General features: G+C 40.8%; 1 protein-coding gene across 2 annotated transcripts in view; it reads left to right on the top strand.

Annotated features, from left to right (window-relative positions):
- The window catches only part of LOC124723105 (cullin-1-like), a 207,480-nt gene that overhangs the window by 111,729 nt on the left and 78,124 nt on the right, over window positions 1–17,627 (top strand). For both annotated transcript variants that reach the window (XM_047248285.1, XM_047248284.1), the window contains 2 exons: window positions 7,135–7,243; window positions 15,260–15,359. In XM_047248285.1, the coding sequence (XP_047104241.1) occupies window positions 7,135–7,243; window positions 15,260–15,359 (209 nt within the window). The remainder of the gene's footprint in view (window positions 1–7,134; window positions 7,244–15,259; window positions 15,360–17,627) is intronic.

Raw genomic sequence — 17,627 nt, forward strand, 5'->3', positions numbered from 1 at the left:
AGCACACCGGCTACGGCATGCAGGGGTATGCCCCCATCCGCCGAAAGTGTGCGCTTGCCTTTCTGTGTAACGCCAGTCCTTCTGGACCGGTCAGACATAGGTGGACGGCGGTTTGTGGCCACTGATGAGGCAAGCCCCACCATACGGCTGTCCGCCGTACCATTCGCTGCCTCAGCTGAGAGTGAAGTCGCATAATGCAGCAGGCTCAGCCGGACGGCGATCCGCCACACCCTTCGCTTCTTCACTGTGGTCCACTCGGTACGGCATCATGGCTTGGAATACTACCTGGCAGCAACTCTGCTTCCCTTATATATGTGGCTCGGTTGTTTCTAGAACATTCACTGCCAGAATGTCTGCTTCCAGACTTTTATGTGGTGTGAACAAATACCTAGTGTGAAAGCGACAGGCCAGTATGTACCTTAAACACTGATGCAGTTCTTCACTACACTTGTAACTGGTTGACAATATGGAGGATATGCTTTGGTGTGAGACATTTCAATCTTTAATTTTGACAACTGGATCATTTCTGAAATTAATTCCCTACTTGTGTCAAGTTTAACGTGAACTCCATACCACGCTGCTACTTGGAGGCAATTTTCACCTTTAAAAAAAATTTAACCCCAAGTAATTATGAACATAGAACCTCTGCCTCTGCATAACTTTGTTTAATTGACTGTTCCACTATGATGTTGATGGACTTAGTTCTCAATTTACTGTTTACAAATTGTATTGTGAGCTTCTTTTTTTCCCCAAAAGTTTGCAGGTTCATATTTCCAAAGAAAACAAATACATAAATAGTTTCCAAAATTGAGGATATAATAAGCTGCTCCTTTAATTCATTTACAAGAATTGCTACTGCAGTTTAGCATCTTGAACAATCACAAAAGTCGATAAGCAGTCTCAGTCATCTTTGATACAGCGTCACGCATGACTCCACCAGTATGCAATAACTAAATGTACTCGATGAGTTGTGCAACAAAATAACTGATGCTGACCGGAGCAGAGAGGATATCAAATGCAGATTTGTAATAACAAGAGAAGAGTTTCCAAAAAACCATAAATTTGGAATATTGAATGTAAATTTATATGTTAAGAAGTTCCTTCTGAAGGTATTTTTATGGAACTGGCCTTGTACAGAATTGAAACATAGACAATAAATCCATCAGACTAGAAGAATATATAAGCATTTGAGATTTGATGCTACAGAAGAATGCTGAAGATTATATCAGTAGACTGAGTAACTAATGAGGAGGCACTAATTCGAGTGACTACGTAGGCTTTCCCGGCGTAATAAGTCTTGAAAGTCTTTTCGGGTTTGCTGCCGGATCCTAAAATCAACTTGACTCGATATTTCAGCGAGCCAACTGTTCGCCATCTTCAGGAAATGCTGCTTCTGCTGATGAGTCCCGCTGAGAACTGACGCAAGATTGCAATTCGACGTCCTATATAGGCCACCGTTCAGTACACGGCGCATGCGCCGCCCATCACGGTTTCTGACTTCCAAAACAGGGAGGTGGCGTCGCCCTTAGTGAAACACTGCTGGCAATGATATATCACAATCAAGGCCGCACCGAAGAACGTTCAGTTTTTATGCGAGATAATACAGGATTCCACGTTTTGCTAAGAGGAAACCCATTGTCCCTGTTGATTAAATTATCAGCCAACCTAATTTCGATCGCCTCTTTATACACACTATTCCAAAAACCGGAAATGTTGGCAATTACAACAGTTTCCTCAAATTTCATTTTGTGTCTCTCATTCAGGCAGTGTTCTGCTATGGCCAATTTTTCCGGCTGTTGTAGCCTCGTGTGACGGCGATGTTCCACACACCTGTCATTCACTGGGCGAATAGAATGGCCAACGAAAGCTTTCCCACATTGACACAGGATTTTGTACACCCTGGGTTTCCTAAGCCCCAAATCATCCTTCACAGAGCCGAGCAGAGCCCTAATCTTAGAGGGTGGATGGAACACACTCTTAATGTTAAAACTCCTTAAAATTCGTCCAATCTTAAACGATAAGCCTCCAGCATAAGGAAGAAAGGCCACAGATCTATGTTCCTCTTCGGACACCTCCGGAGACGGTCCAAATTTCATAGCCCGACGAATCTGTTTCTCAGTGTATCCATTTTCCTTAAAAACAGTCATCAAATGCTCAAGTTCTTGGGTTAAGCTGTCTGCGTCGGAAATGGCATATGCTCTCCGTACCAAAGTCCTAAGGACGCCACTACGTTGGTGTGGTGGATGACAACTCTTAGGGTGCAGATACAAATCTGTGTGTGTTGGCTTTCGGTGCACCGACCTATAACCTGGCAAAGTATTTATCATCTGCTCTCAGTCCATTTGTTGGCAAATGTGAACACCATATATCCAGTTCGGTGGATTTTATTCGACGATTGGGATCTTTGAAGTTGAGTCCTTCAGATCTGTTAGTGAGTTTCGATGTGGTATCCCTATTTACACGAGTTCCTCTGGAAGAGTCCCTTAGTTTGATCAGTGAAAAACTGGATGAAGAGCGGGTGAAGCTTTGTCATCATGTGCTGACCTCCACGTATTTTTTATTTAACGGTAACATTTTTTAACAGAATGACGGAGTGGCTATGGGTAGTCCTTTGTCACCCATAGTCGCCAATTTATTTATGGAGGACTTCGAGGCTATGGCACTGAGGACTTCAGCTTTGCAACCAACGTGCTTCTGGAGATACGTGGACGATACCTTCTTTGTATGGCCGCATGGACGTGATGCTCTTAACAGGTTTTTGGACCAATTCAACTGTCTTCATTCCCGTATCAAATTTACTATGGAGATTGAAAATGATGGGATGCTTCCATTTTTAGACGTAATGGTTTATAAAAAACCAGATGGAACTTTGGGACACAGCGTTCACCGAAAGCCGACACACACAGATTTGTATCTGCACCCTAAGAGTTGTCATCCACCACACCAACGTAGTGGCATCCTTAGGACTTTGGTACGGAGAGCATATGCCATTTCCGACGCAGACAGCTTAACCCAAGAACTTGAGCATTTGATGACTGTTTTTAAGGAAAATGGATACACTGAGAAACAGATTCGTCGGGCTATGAAATTTGGACCGTCTCCGGAGGTGTCCGAAGAGGAACATAGATCTGTGGCCTTTCTTCCTTATGCTGGAGGCTTATCGTTTAAGATTGGACGAATTTTAAAGAGTTTTAACATTAAGAGTGTGTTCCGTCCACCTTCTAAGATTAGGGCTCTGCTCGGCTCTGTGAAGGATGATTTGGGACTTAGGAAACCTGGGGTGTACAAAATCCCGTGTCAATGTGGGAAAGCTTATGTTGGCCGTTCTATTTGCACAGTGAATGACAGGTGCGTGGAACATTGCCGTCACACGAGGCTACAACAGCCAGAAAAATTGGCCATAGCAGAACACTGCCTGAATGAGAGACACAAAATGAAATTTGAGGAAACTGTTGTAATTGCCAACATTTCCGGTTTTTGGAATAGTGTATATAAAGAGGCGATCGAAATTAGGTTGGCTGATAATTTAATCAACAGGGACAATGGGTTTCCTCTTAGCAAAACGTGGAATCCTGTATTATCTCGCATAAAAACTGAACGTTCTTCGGTGCGGCCTTGATTGTGATATATCGTTGCCAGCAGTGTTTCACTAAGGGGGACGCCACCTCCCTGTTTTGGAAGTCAGAAACCGTGATGGGCGGCGCATGCGCCGTGTACTGAACGGTGGCCTATATAGGACGTCGAATTGCAATCTTGCGTCAGTTCTCAGCGGGACTCATCAGCAGAAGCAGCATTTCCTGAAGATGGCGAACAGTTGGCTCGCTGAAATATCGAGTCAAGTTGATTTTAGGATCCGGCAGCAAACCCGAAAAGACTTTCAAGGCACTAATTCAAATTGGGGGAAGGAAATTTGTGACATAATTCAACTAAAAGACAGGATTGTTGGATAGGGCCCCCAGGTAATCATCAGTTTGTTAGGCTTGAATACAGTATGTAGCTTCAAACTACGATGAAAAGGTTTGATGGGATAGACTACCATGGGTAGCTACATACACCTGCAGTTTTTCCTTCCCATATTATACAAGCTTCACAGAAATTCTCCTGCCTACCTTGTGGGACTAACACTCCTGGAAGAAATGATAATAGCAGAGAATAGGCTTAACCACACCCAAGGGGATTCTTTCCAGTTTGAATTTTCACTCTGTGGTGAAGTATATGCTGATTTGAAACTTCCAGGCAGATAAAAACTATATGCTGGAGCAGGACTAAAACCTGGGACATTTGTCTTACACAGGTGTGTGCTCTATGCTTTACTGAACGAACTATACAAGCATGTCATCCCATCCCAGATCTCAAGATTGAGGCCTAGTCTGGTACACAGTTTTAATCTGCCAAGAAGTTTCAAATCAATGCACACTTCCTACAGAGTGAAAGTTCAGTCTGCGTCATTGTCAGGCTGAAGACCATTAATAAATTATATGTAGCCAGTTCCTTGTTGTAGATGTAGATTCTGATCAAGTGTTTTGTTAGTAATGATACTTATTATCTGTGACACTGTAGAATGAATTTTTTAAATGTAGGTTGAGCCTGTAAGGTATTTTAGAGACCAGCTGAAACTGGTTTCTGCCAAAGTATGGCTTATAAATGGAAATGAAAGTTTATTTAGCCCTGTTGTTCAAGCTTTTGAATGTTTCTACAGCAGGATTTTTTAAAGAGCTGACATGTTTCATTGAAACTATGGTAGAGTTGTTCAATTTTTTTCAGCCAATGATGATTGGAAACATCATTAGTGTAATAGGGTACAGCTCATCTGATGATTTGATACTAGTACAAAAAAATGGATGTTGGTAATGGTCTACTGTATATTTTCAGAACCACGTACTGGCTGAAGCAGTGACATAGCCTAATGGAAAGACCATAATAAAATATGCTGTTTAGTGGTCTGTTCAACTTATTTAGGATTCCTGAAATGAGATATTACTAATGATGAAAATTTTATCAATGTTCTTCTAAGAACTTTGAATGATAAACAGGCAGAACCAAAGGAAATTGTAAGGCTAGCAGGATTAGGTTGCGCTGTTTATTTCCCTGTTATGCGGGATTTTTGTACTGATTTGGAAGCTAGTCTAATTAGAGAAGTAAATATAGAAATAATGATTACAGCCACTGCATAATCCATGTGTAAACGTAAAGTCTGTGGAGCCACTGTACATCTGGTGGTGTCAATGAATGCTAACCAGTAGCATTGGTTCCACCTCAGAATGACCTACCTAGTGAATTTCGACATGCCTTTGGGTTTAATAACTTGTGTTGTTGTCCTTGCAATGAAGCAGATAAGTGATTAAGTATGTGTAGATTATATTTGTTTAGATCTTTGGTGAGCTTTATCAAGTTAAGTCATCAAACCAAGACAGCTAACAATTGAATGATAGATTATACATTTTGTCTTTGTAGAGAGAGAACTGAACATCTTAATACAATGGCTGTTATTAAATTGGATGCATAACTGTAACACAAAGTGACTCTTAACATTTGTAGTAAATGGTAAGACATCATAATATGTACTAGTGATACAAGATAAAGCATTGGGTTTGTTGAAATGCCAAATATTCAAAAAGTGTAATACATTAAAAGTAAATTTTCCTCTGTGTGTAAGGTAAACAAAACTAAATGGTCTCCTAGGGGATGACAACAGGGTGTTTCAAATATTTAGGGTAAAATTGAAACAGATGATGTTGGGTTAACAACCTATTATATTGAGATGGGAAACCAGTGGTCAGAAATGCATATTTATTGTGTTATGGGTACACACAGTGTACGCGTGATGGGTACACACAGTGTACACAATATGACACCAACATAGCTCATAGTAATTGTTCGAAGTTATGACTGCCAGTCTCAATGCATGCACAGCAAGGGCACATGAAGTTGTGCCTCACTCCCTCAAAGATCCTCGGTGTCTGTTGTACCAGGAAACAGACGGCTTAGACCCTAGCAAGCAGGTCTTCATCCTTTTCTATGGGGTATCAGATACCAATATCTTGATGTAACCCCAGAGGAACAAGTCCAGGGGTGTCAGATCAGGGGATCACACTGTCTCTGGGACAGGACCTCCCTTTCCAATCCAACAATGAGTGTACATATTGTTCAGGTGCTCACGGACATTAATGTGGAAGGAGGCTGGTGCACCATTGTGTTGAAACCTCATCCTTTTGTGGACAATGAGGGGTACAGTCTCACAAGAACTGTGGCAGCACATCTTGCAGGAATGCAGGTAACATGGACCAGTCAAACGGGGAGGCAGCAAGTAAGTTCCTATTAGGTGATCTTGGGCAATGCCCAGACATACATTTACAGAGACTCGTTGCTGGTGGCCACTATTGTGAATGGCATGTGAATTTTCCTCATTCCAGACATGGCTGTCCCAGTTGCTGAATACGCCATCAAGAGTGAATGAGGCTTCATGTGTGAACAATACAAACTGTACGAAGTTTGACACAACAGCATTGTGGTGTATAATCCACTGACAGAAGTTAATGCTGAGCTCAAAATCCATTGATACCTGTGCTTGCAAACGTTCTTTATGATAGGGGTCTAATACTTGTCCCCACTACTCTCCACACTGTATCCTTCAAGTCATGTACAGCATGTCTTCTGTTTTCTGGTCGAAAATGTACGCTGTTTATCACCCACTGTCTGTTCCAATGTACAACAGACACCCGGTATCTTTGCAAGAGTGCAGCACAAGTGCATGCACCACTGCAATACATGCATTGAAATGGTCATCACTTTGAACAATTACTATTAGCTACATTGTTGTTATGTGCTGTATCCTGTGTATGTCCATTACACAATGTATATGCATTAATGACCATTTACGCCTTGTCTCAATATATTCGGTTGTGGATTTACTATCACCTGTTTCAATTTAACTGAAAATGTTTGAGACACCGTGTATACATTAAAGCCTAATAACATGCATGTGATTTAGTTAATGAATAACAGCATGTGTAGTTTATCAAATTGTCCTTATATTCTTTATGTTAAAAATAAAAATGTATTGTATAAGTTTTTTCTTTCCATTTTCATTTTATATAGCTTCAGAATAACTGACAGTTTGCTAATTTTTTGCAGACATTGGGTCCGAAGAGAACGTGATGAAGGGAAGAAGACTGTATATGATGTGTATCAGCTGGCGTTAGTTACATGGCGAGATAATTTGTTTAAACAGTTGAACAAACAGGTATTGGTACTGCTGCAGCAGCATAGATGGTATTTTTTTAAAAAATAGAAAAATACAGTGAGACCAAATTTAGTGGAACAGAAAATTGTGATTAGACTGCTGTAACTTCCATGAAGACTGGTATTTCATTATATACTGATCTTCATAATTATGCAAAATGAGTCAACTTTAAATCAATATATGTGCAAACCATTTAGTATTATTTTCAGTATATTTCATATCTTACAGACAGTTGTAGACATATACTGCTAAAGATGTATTGTGATTTGTTACTTGTAAGTATCATTTTAGTTAGTATTTTCAGTTCACTCATTAATTTTAATATGAGGGGACACTCCATTTTCTTGTTCCTATACTAAATATACACTCCTGGAAATTGAAATAAGAACACCGTGAATTCATTGTCCCAGGAAGGGGAAACTTTATTGACACATTCCTGGGGTCAGATACATCACATGATCACACTGACAGAACCACAGGCACATAGACACAGGCAACAGAGCATGCACAATGTCGGCACTAGTACAGTGTATATCCACCTTTCGCAGCAATGCAGGCTGCTATTCTCCCATGGAGACGATCGTAGAGATGCTGGATGTAGTCCTGTGGAACAGCTTGCCATGCCATTTCCACCTGGCGCCTCAGTTGGACCAGCGTTCGTGCTGGACGTGCAGACCGCGTGAGACGACGCTTCATCCAGTCCCAAACATGCTCAATGGGGGACAGATCCGGAGATCTTGCTGACCAGGGTAGTTGACTTACACCTTCTAGAGCACGTTGGGTGGCACGGGATACATGCGGACGTGCATTGTCCTGTTGGAACAGCAAGTTCCCTTGCCGGTCTAGGAATGGTAGAACGATGGGTTCGATGACGGTTTGGATGTACCATGCACTATTCAGTGTCCCCTCGACGATCACCAGTGGTGTACGGCCAGTGTAGGAGATCGCTCCCCACACCACGATGCCGGGTGTTGGCGCTGTGTGCCTCGGTCGTATGCAGTCCTGATTGTGGCGCTCACCTGCACGGCGCCAAACACGCATACGACCATCATTGGCACCAAGGCAGAAGCGACTCTCATCGCTGAAGACGACACGTCTCCTTTCGTCCCTCCATTCACGCCTGTCGCGTCACCACTGGAGGTGGGCTGCACGATGTTGGGGCGTGAGCGGAAGACGGCCTAACGGTGTGCGGGACCGTAGCCCAGCTTCATGGAGACGGTTGCGAATGGTCCTCGCCGATACCCCAGGAGCAACAGTGTCCCTAATTTGCTGGGAAGTGGCGGTGCGGTCCCCTACGGCACTGCGTAGGATCCTACGGTCTTGGCGTGCATCCGTGCGTCGCTGCGGTCCGGTCCCAGGTCGACGGGCACGTGCACCTTCCGCCGACCACTGGCGACAACATTGATGTACTGTGGAGACCTCACGCCCCACGTGTTGAGCAATTCGGCGGTACGTCCACCCGGCCTCCCGCATGCCCACTATACGCCCTCGCTCAAAGTCCGTCAACTGCACATACGGTTCACGTTCACGCTGTCGCGGCATGCTACCAGTGTTAATGACTGCGATGGAGCTCCGTATGCCACGGCAAACTGGCTGACACTGACGGCGGCGGTGCACAAATGCTGCGCAGCTAGCGCCATTCGACGGCCAACACCGCGGTTCCTGGTGTGTCCGCTGGGCCGTGCGTGTGATCATTGCTTGTACAGCTCTCTTGCAGTGTCCGGAGCAAGTATGGTGGGTCTGACACACCGGTGTCAATGTGTTCTTTTTTCCATTTCCAGGAGTGTAGATTTACCTTATCCAAGACGTACAGTCAGTGGTTCAGTGACATCTGCTGCATTATGCAATGCCAGGTAAGATGGCTCAATAGTTAGGACCCTTTACTGACATTTAGAAGAAATGAGTTTCAGATCCCTGCCAGCTCACCATGATTTTCTGATGATTTTCTGAAATCAGTGGAACAAATGCCATAATAGTTTCTTAAATATGGCCACAACTGTATTTCTTCAACATCCTTATCCTCTGAATTTGTTCTCTGTTTTCGGTGATGTCTTCCTTCCTTCTGGCTTTCCACTCAGAAATTGTTCAGTTGGAAGTAGTAGGCTGCCTTTTGGAAAAGGAAAGAAACTTATTCTTGTTTCCATTTTGTTTCAATATTAGAATAAATCATCAAGTAGACTCATAATGTGAGGGAAGATCGGAAAGTAATGCACAATAATTTTATTACCAAGAAGGTTATTAGGTAATAAAACAAAAAAGGCACAGTTGTACTTAGATCTTTTACCTACTTTTCTTCATAGTCACCAATGTTATTCAACACATTTCTCCCATTGTGGTACCAGTTTCGATATTCCCTGTTAGTAGAAGTCCATTTGATTGGAGTATAACCATCTATGGACTGCTGATTTCATTTCTGCATCTGTTACAAAGCGTTAGCTGGCCAGGAATTTATTCGTGGTACCAAACAGATGAAAGTATAATGATGCAAGTTCTGAACTTTATGATGGATACCAGAGCACCTACTACCCAAATTTGGCAATTTTCTCATGACCGGAGCAGCATCGTGGGGGTAAGCTTTGTCATGAAGAAGTTTGACACTGTCAGCATTAATGTTGTTGTATTTGTCACAAACAGCATGATACAATGTAACCAAAGTTTTAATGTAAGCTGCAGCATTCACACTGGTCCCATGTTCACTGGAGTCCATCAATAACATATCATCCATATCCCAGAACACTGTCACAAGCATTTTCCAAGCAGGTTGAGTCAGAGAACTTTTTTCATACTGGGGAACCAGCATGTTTCCACTCCATAGAGGCCTGCTTTGTTTTTGGGCATGTAGTGGTATGCCCATAACGTATCATCACTGACTTTCTGTGGCACAATGCATTAACTGATCAAAGCTTGTCACCATTTGCTGGCCCTTATGGTCATCTGTCAGGTTCTTAAGCACCCAGTGAGAACTAACATTATGAAATTTCAAAGTGTCATGAACAGTGTCATACACCACACCACAGGAATTTTTAACTGCTGCAAAAATGTTTGCACTTGCAACATTAGTCATTCAAAATTGCTGCCCCAATGGCTCCAACATACTGCGGGTTTCAGTTATTACTGGCCTCTCAGAGTGTGGCAAATCACTAAGCTTCACATGGCCCTCTTGGAAGAATTTGTAATTCGTAATTTATTTGCGTGAAACATGTAATTACATGCATAGCAATTGGTAGTACAATACAACAGTATATAATCTAATTTTACTTTATAATAGGAACTTGCACATCACTTGGAGACATTGCTATGGTCCCATACAGTTGTTCCCATACATGTCATGCATGTCCTTCTGAATTTCACTTGGTTTATGCTCTTTGGCCCACAAATATTGAACTACACTTTGCTGCTCCTCACAGGTAGATAACAGTAACATGTGTGCCATGTTTTGATGACATTAGTGTGTGCGCCTTGTTTGTTTCATAGTTTAGGCTTCTCTTGTTACAGCTGAACATGGAAACAAAATGCTCTGTGTAGTGCAAACTTCAAACTATACCTTAATAAAATTTCAACATTCTAGCTGCAGTACCAAGGGAGAAAAACATTATTGTGCATTACTTTCCAATCCTCCCTTGTATATAAGGTCCTGTTAATCTACTCTTGAAAGTCCTGGGATATCAAACAGAAGTTCTCTTTATTCATAGTCTGGAAACTTATACAGTAATAGTAACTGTAATCTTGATCATTAACACAGTGATTCAGAATGAAGATTTTTTCTGCTCATGTGTAAGATAACTGTGATAATTTTAGATCTGTAATATCATAAACCACAAATAATCTGAAGAATCAGTTAATTTGTTCTCGTCTTCTCCATACAGTTCATGAAATAATTTTGAAAATGCTTCCAACTTTATATGCTTCTACAACTTCTACAGGCAAACTGAAAGTGTTGATTTGAGTGGTTGCTCTCTTGATTGAATAAGGTCCTTCTCCTACTGCCTTCAAAGCTATCATTTGTTTTCATCACATGCAATATGCAGACAAGTCCCTTCAGTGAAAGTGTTTTACATTTTATTCTTTCAGATTTCATATCTATTCTTTACGGGTTGTATAACATAGTAACAGCACATTAAGAATTACATATCTAAGTATGGCAGTCTTTTGTGATCCAATTACCACAGCTAGAGCATCTTAATTCACTGATGGAAAAAAATTCACCACTGTGTGACATAAATGAAAGTTGGTAGATATGTTTCTACATCTGAAATATGATGCCTGTTCAAATTTCATGCCAGTCGTATAACAGTGGCTCTATTAGGATGCAAATCAGTTTTGCTTTAAATACACACCATAATGGCCATGAGCATTAGTTACCTTTCAGTCTGCATGTGGTGAGTTGATGTTAGTCATGAATGCCATCAAGGCAACAAAGTCATCATTATCAACACCTCACTGAGTTTGAATGAGGTCATGTGTGAGAAGCTGGATGTTCCTTCTGTGATATTGCTGAAAAACTTGGCAATGTTGCCTCTGTATATGATTGCTGGCAGCAGTGGCCACAAGAATGTACGGTCACAAGAAGACCGCGCTTCAGACAGCCACATGGCTCTACCAAGAGCGAAGATCATCGTGTTTGGTGTATGGCCCCTGTGTATCGTACTGCAACAGCAGCAGCAATTTGAGGAACAGTTGGCACCATAGTGACACAAAAAACTGTTTCAAGTTGTTTACTTCAAGGACAGCTCTGAGCCAGATGCCCTGTAGCATGCATTCCACTGACCTCAAACCACCATAGACTGCAACTTCAGTGGTGTCATGTGAGAGCTCATTGGAGGACGGGATGGAGGTCTGTTGTGTTTTCTGATGAAAGCTGGTTCTGTGCCTCAGTGCCAGTGGCGCTCATGTGTTGGTTAGGAAGCCAGTTGAGGGCATGCAACCGATCTGTCTGCATGCTAGACACACTGAACCTGTACCTGCCATTGTGGTCTGGGGTGCAATTTTGTATGACAGCAGGAGCACTCTCATGGTTATCCCACACACCCTGACTGCAAATCTGTATTTCAATCTGATGATTCCATCTTTTGTGCTTTCATTCATGAACAGGATTCTAGGGGATAACGCTTGTCCACATACTGCTGTTGTAAGCCAACATGCTCTACAGAGTGAAGACATGTTGCCTTGGCCTGATCGATCACCAGATCTGTCTCCAGTCAAGCATGCATGTCACATCATTGGACAACTTCAGCATCATCCACAAACAACATTAACTGTCCCTGTATTGACCTATGAAGTGCAACAGGCATGGAACACCATCCCACAAACTGACATCCAGCATGTGTACAACACAGTGCATGCATGTCTGCATGCTTACATTGAACATTCAGGCAGCTACACTGGTTATTAATATACCAGTGTTTCATATTTGCAATGGCTTGTATCACTCTTATATTAACCTGTGATCTTGCAATGTTATTCACTTAACTATTTTACCTAGACAAATGTATTCCCAAAATTTCATTACTTAACATTAATTATTTTTTTGGTGTTGCAATTTTTTTCATTTGTTTTTGTTCATAAGACACAGCGACAAAATTATTATATTACTGTACTTGCAGTAACTGGTGATTGGCAGGGAAGTGCACTGTACACAGTTTCACACATACTGCAAGTGGCTAACTAAACCAATGAAATATAACTAAATAGCTGATATGAAAGTATGAAAAGGGAAAGTGATTATCAACACACTTTGTGGTTAACATATTGTCTTGAAATAAATAAGCTCCATAGTAGCAGTATACAGTTGCACTTTTCTTTCGTCTCAATCTAAACTTCCAGCATAAAGCCACAGTAAAAATTGCTTTTAAGTTTCTGTAAATAATGTTTTTATTTTTATTTTAATGTCATGACCAAGTTAGGTAGCGCAGTGTTTGACACACTAGACTTGCATTTGGTTCAAACCTGTGTCTGGCCACCCTGGTTTATGTTTTCCATAATTTCCCTAAATCACTTCAGGCAAATACTGGGCTGGTTCCTTTGAAAGGACATGGCCGACTTCCTTCCCCAACCTTCCCTAATCTGATGGGACCAATGACCTCACTATTTGGTCCCCATCCACAAATCAACCAACCAACCATCTATCTTAATGTAATGCGGGCCAGCAGGTTATTTGTAACATGCCATTGGCTTTTTATGGTTTTTCTTAGAGGATATTGTAGTGATATTTGAATAATGATAGATCACTGCTCACCGAATAAAAATGGCATTAAACAGCAGATGGATATCAATAAAAGTATGGTTACCAGCTGATCTTTTTGGCAAAGTCACTTTGCTGATCTTATGAAACTGTTGTCATAAACATTCAGTTGTATGGTATTGCAATGCCTGTGTTGTTCAGAAGTATGATGCAGAGTTCCTTCAGGCATGCATGTATGTCTGAAGGAACAGGCACTGTGACAACTACAGCCATTATGAAATACATGAAATGTATTCACAGTTGCAAATATGGACAACCACTAGCTGTATAATGGAATAACAACAATGAAAATTTGTGCCAGACCGGGACTTGTACTCAGATTTCCTGCTTATCGCAATTGGTCGCCTTACCATTAGATTATCCGAGCACACTTCATGGCCAGAACTCAGACTTCCATATGTTGTTGTCCATGTGCCTATAGCCTACTCTTGTACATCCATTATGTATATTCCTGTGCAGGGGAGACATTTTAAGTTATGTCCGAAAGAACACAGCATCATACTTCTGAACAACACAGGCTCTGCAATATCGTATTTATCAGCCGACACTGGGTAGGTGACTTTCAATTAATATTCTCCCCTGTACAGGAATATGCATAATGGATGTACAATGGAAGTTTGGGTCCAGCCATGAATCATGCTCAGATAGCATAATGGTAAGGTGATCATTTGCAGTAAGTGGGAATACTGGGTTTGAGTCATCAAGCAGATTTTCATTGTGATTCAAATATACAGCTGATAGTTGTACATATTTTCAGCTGCAAATACATGTCATGTATTAATGTGTATCTTGATTACACTTATGTCACAAGTGCTTCTTTCATTCTCCATTGATGCTTTCACTGCTTATGGGTCTTCATGTTTTTTGTCAATTGAGGTGGCACATTGGTATTGGTACTAGATGCACATTAGGAGAGAGCAGAGTTCAAATCACCATCTAATCATTTGAATTTAAGTTTTCCATGGTATCTCTGAATTTGTTAAGTTGATTCCTTGGGTTGCTCTTTTGAAAATGCCAAAGTCAGTTTCCTGCCCCGTTCTTGTTCAATCAGAATTTGTGCTATGCCTGTAATGGCTTGGTCATCAGTAATGATGGATGTTAACAAGATGTTAAACCCATTTTTTTAATGGTAGTTTTTACTCCAGGCTGCATAAAACTGTTTTTCTGTTTTAAACAAAAATTCATTTACTGATGTGTAACTACACTCTGTATTCCTAATTTGGTGCACACATCATGATTCCTTTTGTTGGCAAAAAACTCTTTATGATAGATGTACAGCTCCAGTCATCTGAAAGTAAGACACAGAGGAATTAAAGACATTAGCTGTCAGTGGGCATTGATTAATATCAATGGGGCAAGTTGAAAATTTGTGCTGCACTGCAGTTCAGACTTTCCCCATTGATGTAAATCAGTGCTGAATGGCAGCTAATATCTTTAATGCCTTTGTATCCCGATTCATATTGGCTGTAGGGTCAAAATGGTGTCTGTTGTTTGAGACATTTCTGAAAGAACAGAAGCAACATATACACAATTGGAGGTAAACTGCCAAACTATAACTCCTTTCTGTTCCTGTATTACTTGCCACACCATGAGTGTAATCATGTTGATTTCTCATATGCTTTTTAGTGGAAAGTAAGTTGCTGAACAATTAAAACAGAAAACCCTGCAATTGGGCACTGAAGACCACTGTATGCTGGCCAATTTTGTTATCTCTTACACCACAGCTTTCATGTGTAGCTATGGATTGAAACTGGATTTTTTTATGTTTCTTTCAGGTGACAAATGCTGTTTTGAAATTAATTGAAAGGGAACGTAATGGAGAAACAATAAACACAAGATTAGTAAGTGGAGTTATCAACTGTTATGTTGAATTGGGTAAGTGCACATTACTTATCAGTGGCAGTAGTTCTGGTAGTAGTCTTTTGTACAGAGATAATGGAGATTTATTATGTGGAATGACTGTTACTCATGACACAGGTAAAAAAAAAAAAAAAAAGTGTCCATCGGCTAATTTATGATGGCTGCGAGAATAAATTTTGTTGTCATTATATTTCTGGGAAGGAACTCTAGCAGTTTCAGTTTGCCTTATTTTGCAAATCTGTGATGACTGTCACATGCATGGCAAATATTTAATTTCTGGTGCCACAGTTAGTCTGGTCTGTAAATTCATCAAACTTATACATACAGACTTCAAAGTTTTTCCCTGCCTGAATTTTTAAAATGTGCATTGATAATGGCAAAAATACACCTTGTTCTATGGTGAGCAAACACTGTATTCTGACATGGTACTACAGTGTTGTCACCTTGTGCACTAAAACATGTTCATATCATTCATGTCATGCTGTCTCCAAGAAGATTGACACACTGTTATCCCAGGTTTGATATATCATTCGTAGTAACCGTGTGGGAGTAATCCATAGCACGTACATCACCTCATTTACGTGTTTTTTCCACCCAAGGCTCACTCAACTGAGCTGAGACATGACAAATGACATTTTTTATTGTATTTGTGCATACTGAAGAAATACGTTGGGGAGATATATGTTGAGCATGTGCGTAGAGTCATCTGAAAGTAATAATTCTCTGATAACATTTCAATAGAGAATGACAATGAGCAGCTGGAGAATTCTGTACTTGTGCTGCTCAGCACTCTATTGTGTGGATGACTGTGAATGGTATTACACTCGGATTACATCTACATCTACAGGGCTATTCTGCAAATCACACATAAGTGCCCAGCAGAGGGTTCATTGAATCATCTTCACACTAATTCTCCATTATTTCACTTTTGAACAGTGTATGGAAAACAATAACACCTATGTCTTTCCATTCAAGCTCTGATTTCCCTTACTTTATTATGATGATCATTTCTGCACATGTAGGTCAGCGTCAACAGAATATTTTCAAATTCAGAGGAGAAAGATCATGATTGAAATTTTGTGAGAAGATCCTGCCGCTACAAAAAATGCCTTTGTGTAAATGATTTCTGCCCCAAGTCCTGTATTGTGTCTGTGACACTCTCCCCCCCTATTTCTCGATAATACAAAATGTGCTACCCTTCTTTGAACTTTCTTGATGCACAGCAGTACTCCAGAAGACAGACAAGTGCAGTGTAGGCAATCTCCTTAGTAGATCTGTTGCATCTCCTGTGTTCTTTCCAATCTAAGTTTTTTGTAATAGTAATTCCTAGGTATTTAGTTGAATATATGGCATTTAGATTTGATTGATTTATTGTGTAACCAAAGTTTAATTGATTTGTTTTAGCACCCATGTGGATGACATCACACTTTTCATTATTTAGAGACAATTGCCAATTTTTATACCATACAGATATCTTATCTAAATTGTTTTGCAATTGGTTTTGATCTTCTGATGTCTTTATTACACGATAAATGTCTACATCATCTGCAAATACCAAGCAAGGTGGCACAGTGGTTAGCACACTGGACTTGCATCCAGGAGAACAATAGTTCAAACCCACACCTGGCCATCCTGATTTAGGTTTGCTTCAGGCAAATGCTGGGATGGTTCCTTTGAAAGGGCACGGCCAACTTCCTTCTCCACCCTTCCCTAATTCAGTGGGACTGGCGACCTCACTGTTTGGTCCCCTCTGCGCCCAAATTAACCAGCAATCTGCAAACAACCTAAGATGGCTGCTTAGGTTATCTCCTGAATAATTTATAAATATAAGGAGCAGCATAGGGCCTATAATACTACCTTAGGAAATGCCAGAAATCAGTTCTGTTTTACTCAATGACTTTCCATCAGTTACTATGAACTGTGACCTCTCTCACAGGCAAACACAAGTGTAGTCACATAACTGAGACAATATTCCATGAGCACGCAATTTGATAACAAGCCGCTTGTGAGCTATAGTGTCAAAAACCTTCTATAAATCTAAAAATATGGAATCAGTGTGAAATCCTCTGTCAATAGCACTCAACAATTCGTGTGAGTTAAGAGCTAGTTGTGCTTCAGAAGAACAATGTTTTCTAAATCTGTGTTGACTGTGAGTCAATAGACTATTCTCTTCAAGGTAATTCATAATGTTCGAACACAATATATGATCCAAAATCCTGCTGCATGTCAATGATATGTGTCTGTAATTTAGTGAATTACTCCTGTTGCCTTTCTTGAATATTG

The sequence above is a fragment of the Schistocerca piceifrons genome, chromosome X, assembly GCF_021461385.2.
Source record: "Schistocerca piceifrons isolate TAMUIC-IGC-003096 chromosome X, iqSchPice1.1, whole genome shotgun sequence".
In the NCBI taxonomy this organism is placed as follows: domain Eukaryota; kingdom Metazoa; phylum Arthropoda; class Insecta; order Orthoptera; family Acrididae; genus Schistocerca; species Schistocerca piceifrons.